Source organism: Hypomesus nipponensis, chromosome 21, assembly GCF_054491055.1.
Source record: "Hypomesus nipponensis isolate SF chromosome 21, ASM5449105v1, whole genome shotgun sequence".
Classification (NCBI taxonomy): domain Eukaryota; kingdom Metazoa; phylum Chordata; class Actinopteri; order Osmeriformes; family Osmeridae; genus Hypomesus; species Hypomesus nipponensis.
The window spans coordinates 6,330,001-6,346,293 of NC_140381.1; the positions used below are offsets into that span (position 1 = coordinate 6,330,001).

At 47.4% G+C, this 16,293-nt stretch overlaps 1 protein-coding gene and 1 long non-coding RNA gene across 2 annotated transcripts in view; both read right to left on the reverse strand.

Annotated features, from left to right (window-relative positions):
- Positions 1 to 13,637, reverse strand: part of LOC146237643 (SEC14-like protein 1) — a 27,133-nt gene extending 13,496 nt beyond the window's left edge. Inside the window, 3 exon segments of the mRNA XM_084685322.1 lie at positions 11,904 to 11,993; positions 12,746 to 12,772; positions 13,210 to 13,637. Coding sequence (XP_084541448.1) covers positions 11,904 to 11,993; positions 12,746 to 12,751 — 96 coding nt within the window. The 5' untranslated portion in view covers positions 12,752 to 12,772; positions 13,210 to 13,637.
- A 411-nt stretch (positions 13,638 to 14,048) lies between these two features.
- LOC146237644 (uncharacterized) lies at positions 14,049 to 16,289 on the reverse strand. Its single transcript, XR_014740627.1, has 3 exons — positions 15,851 to 16,289; positions 15,389 to 15,449; positions 14,049 to 15,147 (listed from the first exon to the last, which is right to left on the reverse strand). It is a non-coding gene; the product is annotated as an uncharacterized LOC146237644 (long non-coding RNA).
- Positions 16,290 to 16,293: the final 4 nt, after the last annotated feature.

Sequence of the window (16,293 nt, forward strand, 5' to 3'; positions counted from 1 at the left end):
GGTTTATATTGGGACTGAAAAACAGGAAGTACAGAGGCCGTGATGCCGTACTTAACTGGGGGAACGCTAGATCCAGTGATCCAGAGCCAAGGTTCTTTCAGACCCAGCAGTAGGAGAACAGGAGATGACCACCCTCCCTCCCACTGGGAGCCCTGCTGAGACCAACACACCCCAACATGCTCACTTAATCCTGGGTAGAGCTCCATCACATCTACAAATCAAATCAACTGTATTTGTATAGCCCCTTTTACGCGCAAGCATGTCACAGAGGGCTTCACATACGCCCATAGAACTGCCCCCTCAACCAACCTAAACCCTCAAGGAAGACAAGGGATAAACTCCCAAAGGGAGAACAAAAAAATGGAAGAAACCTTGGGAGGAGCAATTCAGAGAGGGATCCGCTCCTCCTACGTCTACATCACTGACAACAATGGACGACCACAGATCCTGCTCCAGTTTGTCTAAGGCTTTTGTTGGGTCGTTTGTTTTGCCACCGAGGGTCACCCCAAATGGAAAACAAAACTCAAATCTATCTGGGTTTATTCCCACCTGTCAGGAAGCGGCCCACATTTACATTGTATGGCTGCTGCCTCTTGGTTTCTCTGCATGTCTGGATAACGCATCGCTGTCTGAGGTCAATTCATTTGCATGACTCACATGGCTGTTTGTGTTTGATAAACATTTGACTGCAGTGTTTGGTAGACAGCTGAATGTGTGTCTAGAGCCAACTGTAACCTTTTTTTGCCTCGTGTCTCTCTACCAACAGAGAGAAATTGGCCGAGATTGAAACTAAACTGGAAAGAAGTTATGCGACGTACCACCCAACAACCGGTGGAATAGGCCTCTAAGGCCTCTATCCACACACACAGACACACACACTAAGCTCCAACAGAAATATGGAACCCCTTCTCATCCTCTGCTCCCTGGAGCATATCACCACATCACACGGCCTGGAAGTGGAAACAATCTCCACCGAACCCTTTCAAAGGAGACGCAGAGAAGCCTGCGAGCACGTGCGTGCACATGCGTGCGAGCGTGTCCACACAGACATCCTCCGTCCGTGTTCTAAGGAGGGACGAAGGACAGGCCAAGTTATGAGTCGTAGCTCGAGGAATTTGAGGCGGAGATTGTTCTGTACTTTTCCCCAGACACGCAGGAGGGAAAACAATCGCGAAAAACAATACGAGTAATCTAATCAGGCGGGTACAGAAAGACTCCTGTGGTGAACGGTGGAGGAACGCAGGACGATGGGTACACTGGCGTCAGTGTCTGTCTCTACCTTCGTGTGACTTCCTGAGGACAATGTTGGACAGGAAGTGAAAGGAGCTGGAAGCAGGGGGACAACCTCTTCAAACTCGTGGGTAGATCTACCCCTGCTGTTTGGTTTGAACTCCAACCCTGCTCCTGGCGATCTACCCTACCTGGAAGTTTACACCCCGACCACGGACGCAAACATGATTCAGCTCGTCAGACAGCTCATGAATCAGATGTGCTGGATTCGTTTCGATAAAAGCCGACAAGGCGTCCACTCTCCAGAAGTAGGGCTGGGTAGCCCAAGTGTGGGTGGAGGGAAGGTGTGTGTGTGTGTGTGAGTGTGTGTCAGTCCTGCCCAGGTGGGACCACTGGAGGTGGCGTGGGAGGGATGGCCTCAGTGACTCTGCTGGATGCAGCCTCAGCTAGTTAGCGTGTAAAAGAAATTGGGGTTGTGGAGTGCGCTGTTCAGGGAAGCAGAAAATAAACAGGCTCGCACAAATGTGCACACACACACACACTAACAGCAAGCAGCATGTTGGGCAGCTGCATGTGCTTGATTTTTGGTTAGACTTGGAATGCTATGATTACAGCAATGCAATCCTTGTGTGAAGGTTTAGCGTGTCACCGATGACTGGGGCGCCCACGCTAACTATAATCTTCGGATATACAGTATAGATGATGCAGACCCATTACTTGTTTGTGTTTTAACCTTGTAACCACACAGCTTCTTCATACCGTCATGGTGAAAGGTCCCTCTCACAGAGAATAAAGGACAGACATCTAAGAGAGTAGTGACAGGTGCTGAGACAAGAGAGGACAAGTGTGTGTGAGAGAGAGACAGAGGGAGAGAGAGAGAGGGAGAGAGAGAGAGGGAGAGAGAGAGAGGGAGAGACAGAGGGAGAGACAGAGGGAGAGACAGAGACAGAGAGACAGAGGGAAAGAGACAGAGGGAGAGACAGAGACAGAGACAGAGACAGAGAGACAGAGACAGAGAGACAGAGGAAGAGACAGAGACAGAGGAAGAGACAGAGGGAGAGAGACAGAGGGAGAGAGACAGAGGGAGAGAGACAGAGGGAGAGAGACAGAGGGAGAGAGACAGAGGGAGAGAGACAGAGGGAGAGAGACAGAGGGAGAGAGACAGAGGGAGAGAGACAGAGGGAGAGAGACAGAGGGAGAGAGACAGAGGGAGAGAGACAGAGGGAGAGAGACAGAGGGAGAAAAACGGGGGTTAGGGTAGGCAAGGGCTCAGACCCCATCAGAGGGGCTGTAACCTAGCAATGTTACAACAAACAGTATGTCAGGCAAGATGGTGTGTGCTCAGAACACAATGTTCGTTTGAGTAGACCAACAAACAAAACAAAAAACACAGAGGTAGGGAGGATTTGACCTTTCAATTACAAGTATGAAAGGGATTAACGTGAGAACGGGCCTGACGCAAATGTCTCTCTTTTGTCGAACACGTGCAAGTGTTTAGTTGACATTTCAGTATTTACACAGAAAAAAAAACCAGCCAATCCATTTATTTTCTTATTTTCCATCACTGACTAATAACTCTGGGCTTGGCTCAAGTACAAACACACAAACAGCCAGCTGGAAAACAATGGGCTGCATTATTGCATTTACTGCTCTATTCTAGAATGTTCCACGACTCTAGAGCCAGAACGTGTTGTTGACCAAGAGAAGGCGGCAGCTCAGCCAATACCGCCTTGGGCTTCGACAATGACAGTGTGGCAGTGACCGGTATTAGCCATCTCTTGACGTCGGGGCCAAACAGAAAATGGTTTGGAGTAAGTGGGGGGGGGGGGTGTTGAAATGATACCTGGCCACTTGTGGAAGGTGAAATCTTAAGGCTTGGTCTCCTGGTCCTTCATGCGGGGTAGTGGGGAGGAGAGGGGGGGCGTAGTGCTTCATGTCACACCCGGGCAGGAGCAGGGATATGTGGCGTCACGGACCAGGCCGTTATCGACGGGGTTCGCAGGGTTGTGTCTGTGAGCCCAGCTGGCAGGGAGGATGATGGGTAGGGAGGAGGCAGGGGTCAGGGTATTGACATGACAGTGTTGGTCACATGATATCTTATATGTTCGGAACGGACAGCGGTTAGATATGCGTGTCTACAACGTGAGGGGGACAGAGAGAGAGAGAGACAGACAACCTAGAGAGGCTTTGACGCCATAAACAAAAACCCCATGATAGATGTAGGTAGTAGGTGGTGACTGGCAGGCGGGTAAGGTAGATGTAGCCTACATCCACTTCCATTCAAGAGGGGATTACACAAAACGTACAGTAGAAATCACAAAGCCCTCCTCCCCCCCAGGCACAAGCCTTGCTGACATCTGCTTACACAACAGGACTCTAATAAGACCGCAGCGCTCATAAAAAAAGGGTCAGAGATGGATTTGAGGTGAGGCTGCGCTCTACGAGGCGTACGAGAGGGGAAGGGGGGGGGGATCCTCATGGGGTTTTTATCTCTGAGATAAAACACTGCAAAATCCAAACTAGGTCGCTTGGAGTAGTGGAGCGAGTGGGTGAGAGAGAGACACCGAGAGAAAGAGAGAGAGAGAGAGAAAGACGCAAAGAGAGAGGATGAGAGGAAAGTTACCGAGCGGTCAGGCGACTCCAGACAAAACAACCGCTCATCGACCGAAATGCAGAAAGATGAAAGTGCTGGCGCCCAGTTTGAGAACGTCTCCCCTGTTTATCTTTCTATCTAGGTCACACTGTGATGCTGCGGCAAGTGTTCCTCCTCCGGACGCTCCTTCCCTTCGCAGAAAACACGAGACCTGCATGGGCGACTGGTCCCAACCCACTTTCATCAACCGCGCTGTTTGAGTGTGAGTGTCCCCTTTGAGTGCCTGCAGCACCCATTGTTCTTAACCTCTTCTCACTTCCCCCATGTAAATTGAGTCGCTCTCACCACCGGCCAAACTGGTTTCCTCGTTCAAGAGGAAGCCGCTCGCCTCTCCCGGTGATAAGGGATCGTGAGTATCGATGGCCTGGAGAGGGGAACGGCTGATGAGGGCCTGGAGCAGGGGAGCGCTCCACAGGGAACCTCTGGATGCTGGCACACCCAGGCCTTCAGCGTCCTCCTTTCCCAAGGGGGCGGAGCGCATTGGGAACTGTTGCATTTCACTTGTCATAAAACAAAACCAAAAAAAAAAAGGTGCATCGTGGGCTTTTCTTCATCGGTTCAAGTCGTTTCCCTTTTGGCGTTGGCTTGTTTTTCTTCCGACACAAAACGAGCAGCTCAATACGGTCGGCGTTGGCCCTCCTCTGGCTTCCCGACCGTCCGTCTGCATCACCTGACAGGACTGGACGTTCCAGCCCTGCTCACCATTCGCTCCACTGGGGAATGTCAGAGAGCGACGTTATCAGGTTACGGTAAACTGGCTGCTTTTTACCGTCATCGACACCAACAGAAAAACTGCTGGCTCGGGTCTATACCGCCAGAGCATTCATATCATTCAGGTCATTGCGGGGAAGCTTGGCGGCGTCGTCGACCGGGGTCTGCGGGAGTGCTGGCACGGCGGAGGAGGCGAACACAGCGCTTCCCATTGGTGTTTGACAGGACGTGATGCAGCGGCCACTTCCTGGAAAGGCTGCATCAGTAAGCAGGGGGGGGGGGGGGGGCTGAGCCGAGAGAAGGGGGTGAGAGAAGGTGGGGAGGGGGGGGGGGAGCAGGTGATTTGTGTGCACTGCGTCAACGAGGACTGACGGATGTGTGTGTGTGTGTGTGTGTGAGGGGCAGGGAGGGAGGGTTGGTGCTGTGGGAGACAGCAGGGTACAGTGTACTGTAGAGCAGGGTACAGTGTACTGTAGAGCAGGGTACAGTGTGCTGCTGTAGGGATGCACACATTTGATCCACATCACATCCTGCGTGTGCACCAGCCCCAAGACACGAGCACACACTACACCTTCCCTCGAGCTGCACATTCAGGAGGATAGAATGCTAGGTGGTGGTGGGGGAGGGACACACACACACACACACACACACACACACACTTCTATTAACGTCACTCTCCTCCCTACGTCTTCTGTGACTCACTGTTCGCATTGCCAGGCTGCAGATGCGGGTGACTAACACTTGAATGGTCATTTTGTGTGCGTATGGGAGTGTGTGCGTATGCGATTAAGTGTGTGTGTGTGTGTAGCCCAGCAGGCAAAGCGAGGCGCAGTGGGGGGAGGGGTGTCTTCGTCGCAGCACCCCGACCTTGCAGAGGGAGAAAGAGAGTCCTTGTGATCGGTGAATGAAAATCAGCGGCGCTCACCCTCTCTCTCTCTCTCCCCCCCAGTCAAGCTCCCTTGGTTCTGAGTCACATGACGAGGGAGTCTGTCATCAGCGCTGCGGCGGCGAGGCTGCGTGGCGCTGACAGAGCCCATCCTCCCCAGGCCTGGGCTCACTCTCGTCTCCGGCTGGTGTTTAGCACACACTATGGGCTGCGGTAAGTGAATTAGCCTGGGCAGACAGGCGACTTGATGACAGCTCTGCTGAGGGTGAGGACAGGGGGGGGGATGCATGAATGGAGGCCGGCCTACTTGGTACAGTACCACGTGGTGCTGACTTAACAGGGGACGAGAGAACAGAAATATTAGGTTGAGTGTAACTGAATTGCAACCCCCAAAAATTGCCTAAACAAAACTCCATGGGATGCTCTAGGTAACATGTAGGTGAAGTGCAACAGGCCGTGGAAGATTGCGGCGCTATTTCTGGACGAGTCCCCGAATGTGACGCTCTGATTGGAGGACAGAAGAAAACGGACAAGGCAGCGGCTTACGGGGAGATTAAGAGGACAATGAGAGAGGAGCGGGGACCGTGTCAGGACGAGGGGCCGTCGAGGCGTAGGAGGAAGTGGGTCAGGACACGGCAGGATGGACGCGCGCATGATGTCACTCCATGCTGCGAGAGAGAGAGCGGGAGAGAGAGAGAGCGAGAGAGACGGAAAGACAGAGAGAGATATGCCAACCTAGTTCTGGAAACCCGAGACTGTGTGACAGTATACACCTAATGTTGCTGTGGGCTCAACACAACCATCTCTGTAAATTACTGACCCATTTCCTGTTACTGTACAGAGAACCTGAAGTGAAATTAAAAACCTAAAATATTTTATCTTCGCCACATCTACGTCCGCATGGCTGGATGATTAAGGAAAGCAAAAGTGTTCCCGTGGATTCAGAACTCGTATTGTAATTTGACTCTGAATCTCCTGAAAGACACACAAGCCGAGCCGGGGGAAACCAAGATAACCAGCACCAAAAAGATATAATCTCCAAAAACTAATCTCCTGCCATTGACTGAAACCTACCCAATGGTTCTCGCCCTTGGTCGTGATTACAAACAGGCAGGTAACGCCGTGAGGTAACGAGTTGGCAGCCTGAAGGGTTAGAGCCACGGCTGCAGGCCATGTTCACACTCAGACCCGCTACACTGTTAGGATGGAGAGAGAGAGAGAGAGAGAGAGAGAGAGAGAGAGAGAGAGAGAGAGAGAGAGAGAGAGAGAGAGAGAGAGACAGAGAGAGACAGAGACACAGAGAGAGACAGAGACACAGAGAGAGAGAGAGAGACAGAGACACAGAGAGAGAGGCAAAGAAAACGTGACAGAGAAATAGAGAAAGACAATGTGTTCAAACAGGAGATGTGGGTGGGGGGCAAACGAGAGAGCAGTGCACACGAAGCAGGGCACTTGACATCGCTCCAGCCTGAAGCTGCCCAGAAGCAGTTGTTATTCTCCTTCAATTTGGTTACATACACAGTTACATCATACATGTAGCCATGGAGATGTTGCTACCAACACAAACTCCATGGCAGCTTTTCCCAGGAAAGATCTCCAGGCCTTAGCCTGCACAAACACCTGGGATTAAAAACCTCTTGAAAAGATCACCCAGAACAAACACTTTGTATTCTGATCCCTCTGCCTGTTGAGAGGCTTATGGAGGGAAGAAAGACGAAAGACCAGCAGTACCGAAACAGAAAACACGAGTTTCAAGAGCAACAACTCCTGTTATTGGATTAAGTCTACCTGCAGGCGTCGGAGACTCGAGTGCCTCCCGCCCCAAATCATTCCACGTCAAGAACCTGAGCGCCAATCTTGTTTGAGCAAAAAAATAATCAGCTTGCTGTCGTGACGGAGCTTTGCTGTGTTTGGGCTAAGCCTGGAGGTAGAGGCTGGCGTTTGAGAGCCTAGCGTTTCTGAGTAGGTGCAGTTTGCTGTACATTCTTGCCTCGAGAGAACATCTCCTGGTTTATACTGTAAGGGGCCCCAGCAGAGCGAACGTGACACGTAGAAATCCTTGGAATCCAGCCCGCTCAACGCACCCCAGGTGGACAGACTGAAGCTTAGCTGCTTCAGGCCAAACACATCATGTAGGCTACTCTCTGATCTCAGTCCTCTGTTTGCCTCTATCTCTCTCTCTCGCTTCCCATCTCTTCTGATCTCAGTTTGCTCCAAATCTCTCGTCGCATATTAACCCTTTGTCTCCTTCCCGGCTTCAACGCTCTCTCATCCTCCCTTTTTACCTCTTCAGCCCTTCATCTCTTTCCTCTTCCCCTTTTCATAAGTCATTTTAAGCCCTCCAGCCCACATCTCACTCAGTGTTGACAGTCAAGCTAACCAATAGCACTGAGAACAAGAGTTCCGGGAAAAAAACGTGATTTATGTTTTCGGTATGAAAATCTGTTAATAATGCCACGGCCTCACATTAAACTGAATCAGGGGGAAATCACCCCCTGCCACTTACATCCCAAAAATAAAACCTTTTTTTGGGCCGCCATGTAAACCTGTCTCTCTCTCTCACTCTCTCTCTCTCACTTTAGTGGATTTGTCCAAAAGTCAGCTGATCCCTCTCCGGAACGGGCGATACCCAGATGTTCCGTAAGTGGCAGGCCAGCACAACGCGTCCTGTTCCCCTCCCCTTGTGCTAACGTAAGGACAGGAAGAACTCACCCGTGTTGAGCCACAGCGAGGATTAGCACATCCATCCTCTTAAATAGGCTGGCTCGGCTCAGGCCGCCGCCGCCGCCGCTAATACCTTGCAGAGAGAGAGGGGAGTTGCTGTTTGAGTTGCTGTTTGTTTGCGCGTTTAAAAAGGGACACTGTTTCTCTTGAACGACACGTATCACAAAAGCATAGACCTAACAAAGGTTAGCTCAAGTTTAGAGCCTTGCTCAGGTGCTTTGGGGGCTGATTTTCTATTTATTTCTTGTCATTCGCTTGCTTCCTCCCTGGGGGGGGTGGGGGGGGGGGACCGTGGGCTCAGTGACCGGCATGGTGCGATAATAGCAACAACAGCACGGACTCTACTTCCTGTTATTGAGACCAAGGCGAAACAGAAGTTAGGGAGCGCAGGCGACTGAACGGAGGGGTGGTGGTCGTTCCAGGTTGGCAGGCGACATTGGTGTCGCATTTCCTCTGCTTTCCCTCTAGAAGAAACACACAGGGTTAGAGGGGGAACGTTTCGCAGTGAACAAGTGTACCGCACTTGAGCGTGTCCTTTCAACGTCAGCTGTTAAAAGGGTTCCCCCCCCCCCTCCAGTTGTCGGCAGCTAGTTCCGTCAGTGACGAAGTGAAAACCACAGGTTTGTGTTTGCAGAGCACTGACACGACCTACACAATAGAGGCAGTTCAGTATGGCTGGCGGTTGGTACTTGGTTTGTTTGGAAACACCCATCCACTCTGCCACCTTCTCATGAGCGGCGTTAGTAGCTGCAGATGCGGACAGATTCAGTCTTCTGTACTTTCTGTCGCTCAATAACAGTGTCAAAGTGAGAATGTATCGTGGTGCTGACACACAAATCAAACCCAAACTGGGACATCAATTAGAAGAAAATAAAACCCAGCTGGACCAAAAATACGTTGTTGGTTATGTTAAACTGCAAGAAGGCAAGACAGATCTACCTCAACCGGAATATTCCTTCTAGGTCCAACAACGACATTGCTAACTGCAGGTTCAAGAGACTACGTCTTTCACTGGCCTGCCTGAGGCACAGTAAAGCAAGAGACAGCATTTCATCCAGACATAAGGAATGTGTTTAAGGGAAATGACTGCAATTGAGAGCTTTGTTGAGGGCATCTCTAAGTGCTAGCAGTTTGGGGGTCTTGAAGAAACAAAGGAAGGAATTTGACAGAGAATTCTACTGTATTTTCCTCAAAGCAAAATGTCAAACATTATACGTAAAGAAAGTCAATATCCTGTCAGGCTACCATTGGAATCTCATCACAAGCATTGTTGTGCAATATTCTGAGAAGTGAAGCTTTCCAAGAATCCACTGAACATGTGCAAACATTAGCCTACTACCAATGCACAAATGCTATCACACAATACACCCTCGACAGGACACTCACAGTGGCTCACAGGGTAAAAGCACGTACCACTAAGATTAAGACCTTAAAGCAGGAGTCCAGGTTCATCTACGGCCCGGGCCATTTCCTGCATGTTTTCCCTTTTCTCTCCTTCCAACTACCTCTATAATAAAGGCCAAAAAATAAGTTAAAAAAAAAATACACCAAAAAACACTCTCAGAGACATTGGGTGAACACAAACAAACGTGAGTACAAATCCACATGTGCAGACAGGATCTGCTATGTAGCATAACAAAACAATCAATCTGCACCGATGCTTGAAGAGAGACTGTGGAAGTGAAAGCATCGTCTGAAGGTATGTTCCACACAAACTGGCACACAGCTGACGAGGTCTTGCTGGGATTTAACAGGTCCTTGCACAGGCTCTATCTTCACAGAAAAAGCCTGTGGAGCGGACGCATCAAACAAAGGTTTAAATCTATGACGGAGAACTCAAGTTACTGCTCAATCGCATTTATGCAACAGCATTCTGCAAATCTTCCCTCAAGTCTCCACCAAGGTCCATTCTTACGACACAAAAAAAAAAAAAAAAAAAACTGTCTTTTGCGATGACTCTTAGTACACTACTAAAGCCGTGCTGCACCACCTAAATAACTGCCCTCGTTTACCAGAACCTAATCATTTCCATATCAATCTATTTCCGTTCCAGCAGCACCGCCCCCCCCCCCCTGCAGAGATCTCCAGCTTCAAAGCCTCTTGGGGAAGGCCGAGTGGTGTTACCATGTACCACAGTCCTATTTTAGTTCTCCCCAGAATGCCCCCCAGCCCAAACCCCCCAGCCTGCATGTTCAGCCTCAGGTGTACACCCTCTCCCGACAGCCTAACCAGTTTATTTATAGACCCTCTCTTAGCCCACTCCGCTCGATCCGACCCCGCTGCTAAGGAGATTTGTGACCCGTCCCTTGTTGCGAGAGGATTACATATTTCAGAGTGGAAACAGCACCTGCATCCCACCACTACAGGGGTCTAGTCTAAGTCGTCAAACTGGGATGTTTGTATGTATGAGATTGAATGGAAAAGTTTAATTTGGAAAAGGGTAGGTATTTTTTTCTGGAATGAAAACCTTACAACTTTCTGGAAAACTTAAAGTAGTAGTTCCCGAGAATAAAAAAAAAAAAAAGCGAATAGAGCACCTGTTGTTGCCCGCAACTGGACTTCTGAATCTCCCCAAACCATAGAACCCTCTGGAAACTAACTCAGCCATCATGTTCAGCCCATCGAGGATTACCAAACACGCAGCAACCCACGAGCAGCTAACCAGAGCGACAAAATAGTTTCCTTCTTTCTAATGGTGTGCAACACTGGACCAGGTCTTAGCATCTTAGCAACACTGCAACCACTGAACTAAGGGTGGTGTTGCACTGAAGATGCTGCAACCCAACATAACTCATTGCAGCATTAGCGTCAACGAAGCCATCCATCTGTCTCAAGACACCTAAACCAGGCCCGGTGTTAGCCTAGCTATAGTGGAGTGCTTGAATTAGACTGTTACATTTTCCACAGGGCAATTGGAGAGCTTTATACACCGGTGTCCCTGTGGGTCCACTTGCCCTCATGCACGAGGGCGTCGCAAAGGAAAAGGAGATATTCCAATAAAGGGAATGCGCAAGTAGGCACGGAAAAAGAGGGACCAAGACGAAGAGAGAAATGAAGACGAAGCGAGAGAAATAAATAAATAATGTGACAAAAGGGCCCCGTCTCCAGTCAGAGACCGCATTCCACGCTCCTACCTGACTGCGAGCGAGTACGACCCAACACACAGGCAGGCTGATGCTCACAAAAAGCACCCCGGCTCTGAATGTTTTACACAGGACGGGACAGCCACCAACTCCACAGTGGAAGTCCTGTCCGAGCTAACAGCCTGGACCTCAACAGAAGCACGGCATCAAGGGAGCCGAGGATTCTCTGCAGTGCCGGCTGTGGCGTGTTCGACAATGGTCCGGCGACGTGTGGGAAGCGAGGCTGGTTACAGCCGGGATGCTCGTCAGGTGGACTGTATGTTATTATTGTGTCCTAGGCTGCAAGTCTGCAGGGAGTGCAGTTGGAAACCTTTTTACACAACATCAAGTCTAAGGTTAAACAGCTACTTGGGTATTGGCAATAGGTGCAGCCTTATTCTATGACAATTTCACATACCATGGGCTCAACCATTAAAGGTTGGATAGAGCCATCTAGACACACACACACACACAATGTGGAGCAGGTGAGTTTCTGAAAGCCATTCATTACCATTACACAATCCACCACTCATACAAGCAGTGTAATGAGTGGAGGTGGGGCACTTAAACCACTTACCGCCATCACCAGCTCAAAGGGCTGCTTGTACACCCGCACAGGTGACTGATACTTCTGCACCATGGTGGAGATTACTGTGGTTCCAACAACCTGGGGGGAGGGGAGAAAACAATTTTCCCATTACATAAGTTCTATTAAACATTTTAATCCTTGTTAACTAGGCCTAGCTGTCAATACTGCATAAGAAAGAGTGTTTGTGAATTAACATTGCCCAAGGTGCCAAATTAGTTAAGAGCTGTTGTGAACGACCAAACCACAAAGGCTTGGACATGGAATTAAAAGGGACATTTTACAAATTTTAACCTTGATGTGTATTAGCCTAAATTTGGGAGGTTAGAACTCAAACTCCCCAAGAAAGTGTTGTCTGGATTATAAATTATGATGTTAGGGGATTTGCATGTATGTGTGTGTTAGGGTCGCATTAAACAGCGAAGAAGAGCTGGAGCTCTCGGGAGTTGTCTGGAGAGGGCGACTAAGGGAGGACTCTGATGTATCAAGGCCAGGGATCCGTTTCTCGGATCAATGGATGCTCCGTATCTCACCGATACATCAAACACAAGTACCGCACTGGGGACAACACTACTTGACACACTGAGGACAACTGACCTCGTTATCAGATATACCTGCAACCAGCTGGGATAAATCTTAAATAGCCTGTGTGTAGACTACCTTACGGCTTTTAAGTCACATTCACAGAAGGCAAAAGGTTTGTCAGAGGCGTGTATGCACATCGCCGTAGCACTAGTAAGGATGATCAAAGGGCTGAATAAGGAAGACAAAGCTACAACATCAAAAACCCTTGACTAACAGTTTACTATTCTACAGGAATCTAGGACTATTACCGTCATGTTTCAGATGGTTGTTGTTCCCTGTTAAGCAGAAGTTGACATCAGAGGAAGTGATGATGTAGGCTACAAAAACATCAAATGCTGACCAAAAGCTCCATCAAGCAATATTGTTTTTTATACTCACTCATGCACACCCAAACAGAGACAAGCAAAACAAAAACGCGTATCTGACGGGCACAGACAGGAACATGTAGTGTGAAATCCCCAAGTGCAAAGCCTATGGTTCACTGGAAGGTTCCACCATTCTCAACTATTTTTTGCTTGTGATGTTTTTTTGAATTTTGTATCTGGCCAGTGATAGCAAGGTACCTTGCTAAATCACAAGTGCAATTCAGTGCCGAGTAAAACTAACCTGTCTGGTCAACACCTAGCTAACGTAGCATGCTGGTTTGATGAAATTCACATTGATTGGGTCAGACAGGCAGGAACATGCGGAATAAAAACACAGATATACTCACCAATTACTAAAATAATTTCAACAACAACGATATCGTTTGAATACAAAGCACTCTTCGTTTCGTCCGAACAGGCAAAGCCAGTCAGCTATTCCCATACCATAATAAGGATTTTCACTTTGCCGGCAGATGAAAAAAAGCCGATACGGAATCTTAGCTAGCTAAAATGCTAGCTCGCTAGTGAGCCATCAATCAATCGTGAAAAAGCAACGGCTCATCTTTACATAGGCCTACTGTACACGACTGAAGAACAGCGACTCACTAGAGTTTCAAAATTAAAAGTGAGTTCAAGTGATTAGGGCTTGCACTCTGCCATAGAATGGTCTGCCTTGGAGTCGCCTACAAGATAGATGTTTCACCGAAACCTCTCTCTCCCTCTCTGGCTGCCTGTGCCTGTGTCTCATTGACAAGCGGGTTATGCTCCTCCTCTTTCCTCCGTGATTCTCTCCCCCGAAAACTCAGTGCCGCGGTGCGCTCAAGAAAAATTCCACTGGCGTTCATATTGCCAAAAGCATCTAATAACAAGGTCAAGTGTTCACCTTGATATGAAAGCGCACAAGTTACCCGTATGGTTGTTAAAAGCGTTGTTCTAGATTGTTAAATGTTTGTTAAATGAATAACTGGCCCTGACCTGTGGTTATTGCTATTTAATAAAAGTGTCACCTAGCTATGAAATCATTATATTGTCAGATACCTGCAATCTGGTATGTGAAATGTGTGCAACTTAACACCACTGACAAATTAGCAAAACGCCTTATCCTGGTACAGCCAGTGTGTTCTACTCTTGTACGTCTAGCACACTGAAATCAATGTAGACTAAGACATGAAACCCCTGCAATGATTGACTTTCTACCTTTCTCCCCATCCTCCATTACCTCAAGGAACCCGACCAACAGTTCTATTCTATTCAAGCTAAATATGCAATGAAATCTAACTCCATTACAGACACGTGAAGTGTCGTCATCTACATCATAACCTGTGCCAAGGAGAGATAGTGTTGAGTAAATGTTGAATATGTAAATGTTGAATGTGTAATTAACTTCAAGGTAGAGGTGGCTAGCCGATGTTAGTATTGTGTTCTTTATGATGACACATTTGACAAGAGTGTTTGTAATTTTACAAATCAGCATCTATAGCTTTCTCTACATATGAAAAGATACCATTCAATCAATGACAATCATTTCAATACAATTTAACTCATTTTGAGTCCAGTTTTTTTTCTTTTAAATGCACAAGTGCTATAATCAGTATTATTTTTTAAAATCAAAACATCAATTGGATTAAACAAATATTTTATGGAAGTTCAAACAAGAAATGCCATTCTCCAGGACTAATGTTTGTAAGCATGTCGAAAATATTATCTCCATGACATAGCAGCTGGGTCTGGAGACTAATCTCATGCTTTCGGTCAGTTGTGTACACACACTTATATAAAGAGGTTTAAAGCCAACAACCAGGGAAGATTACTTAAATGTTTAAAATCATGTTTCAAAGGCTAACAAAAAACCACCTAACCTACCAAGGTCTAAACATTTCGATCTTTCAAACAGCCATCTATTTTCATACATGTAAATTATAAAATCAATGTATAATTTGTTAATAGCTTAAATTTGTGAACAAACCATTCAAACTTCAACTGCCATGTCTGCCTGGTGGATTTTATGTATTTATTTTACTTAAGAACAGCATGTTCCAAAACGTGCGTGCAAAAATGATAATGACTTGGCTAGGATTCAAGTAGTTGCATAATTTTGCAAGGTCATCATGGTACTTCCTGTTTAAGCGTGAACAAATGTCCATTACAGGGAACACTTAATTAAAACAATGTGCCAGTGACTTTTCAGACACGTCTTTTACATTTGCAGTCAATAAAAAAAAAAAAAGTTTTGTAATATGGTTTTGTTGTCAGACATCAGAATTCATCAGACTTGCATTTTGGCCCTACAGGAAGGAGAAAAACACTAAACAGGTAATGGCAAACCTTGAACATAACCTAAGAGTAAATGAGTAAATTAAAAAGTACAGTGAAAATACACAAAGTCAGAATATTACAAAGTGTAACAATAGGAGGTAGACTTCTCAAACTTAAACTGCAACTGATATTATAAAAAGAAAAACTGTGCCTCCAATTCTTGTCTGAATGTGCCATCCTCCTGCTTGAGTTTGACAGGTTCAAACTTACCTATTGTACCTTTAAACGTTCTTGCATCTTACAGCCAGCGTGCATGGAGAAGGGCCATCTACTAAGGGGTTCAAATCATAGGCTTGGTTAAACAAATATTTTGGTTTGTGTGAACAGTGTTGGATAAACTGTCGAAGCAGTTGAGTGGCGGTGATGTCCCAAGACACATTTGATGTCACATTTCTTGACCGTTTCTGGATGAAAACGTTTGTGTGCAGTATCATACATGAGCATCAAACTGTGTACATGCTCACACCTGGAACTGCAAGGGTAGACCTGGGTTTCCCCTGTTCTATTGTAGGTCCACCAGGGGCAAGCTGTAGCATACTGCCACAAAAGGCTAAACTGGCTTCTGCCCAGGACCAGACACAGTCAAACGTTGTTTGTAAATCGAGACTGGCGTATGTCACGCATGGTGCCAAGCTTCAATGTTAAATAAGGTAACAAATGAAAGCAACGTACATGACCCATGTTGTCCAATTAGTTAGCTCTACGCTAGGAGAAAGGGGTCGCCGACATCTCCCGAGACATGCGAGCTTGGTCTGGAAGTTAACGTCCCAATGGGCCCGTCTCGTCTCCTCACGCATGCAAGATAAACATGGCAGCCACGCTTTTATGAACGAACTCATTTAGTACTTTAGCGCCATCTGCTGGGACAAACTCCACGGTTCCAATCGACAATAAGCACAATATAACTGAAGGCCAGCGCAAAAAACTAACAAAAAACTTTAAAGCATGTTCGCTTTGCAAAAGTCTGCCCAAGTAACTAGCTCTAAGTTATCTGCACGTTGGACAATATTTACATATAAAGACGATTTGTATGATGATTGTAAGATTTTCTTAGCACAATACTTGTCCTTAAATTTCTGCTTAGAAGTCGATAAATCTGCTAAACCTCTCTCGCA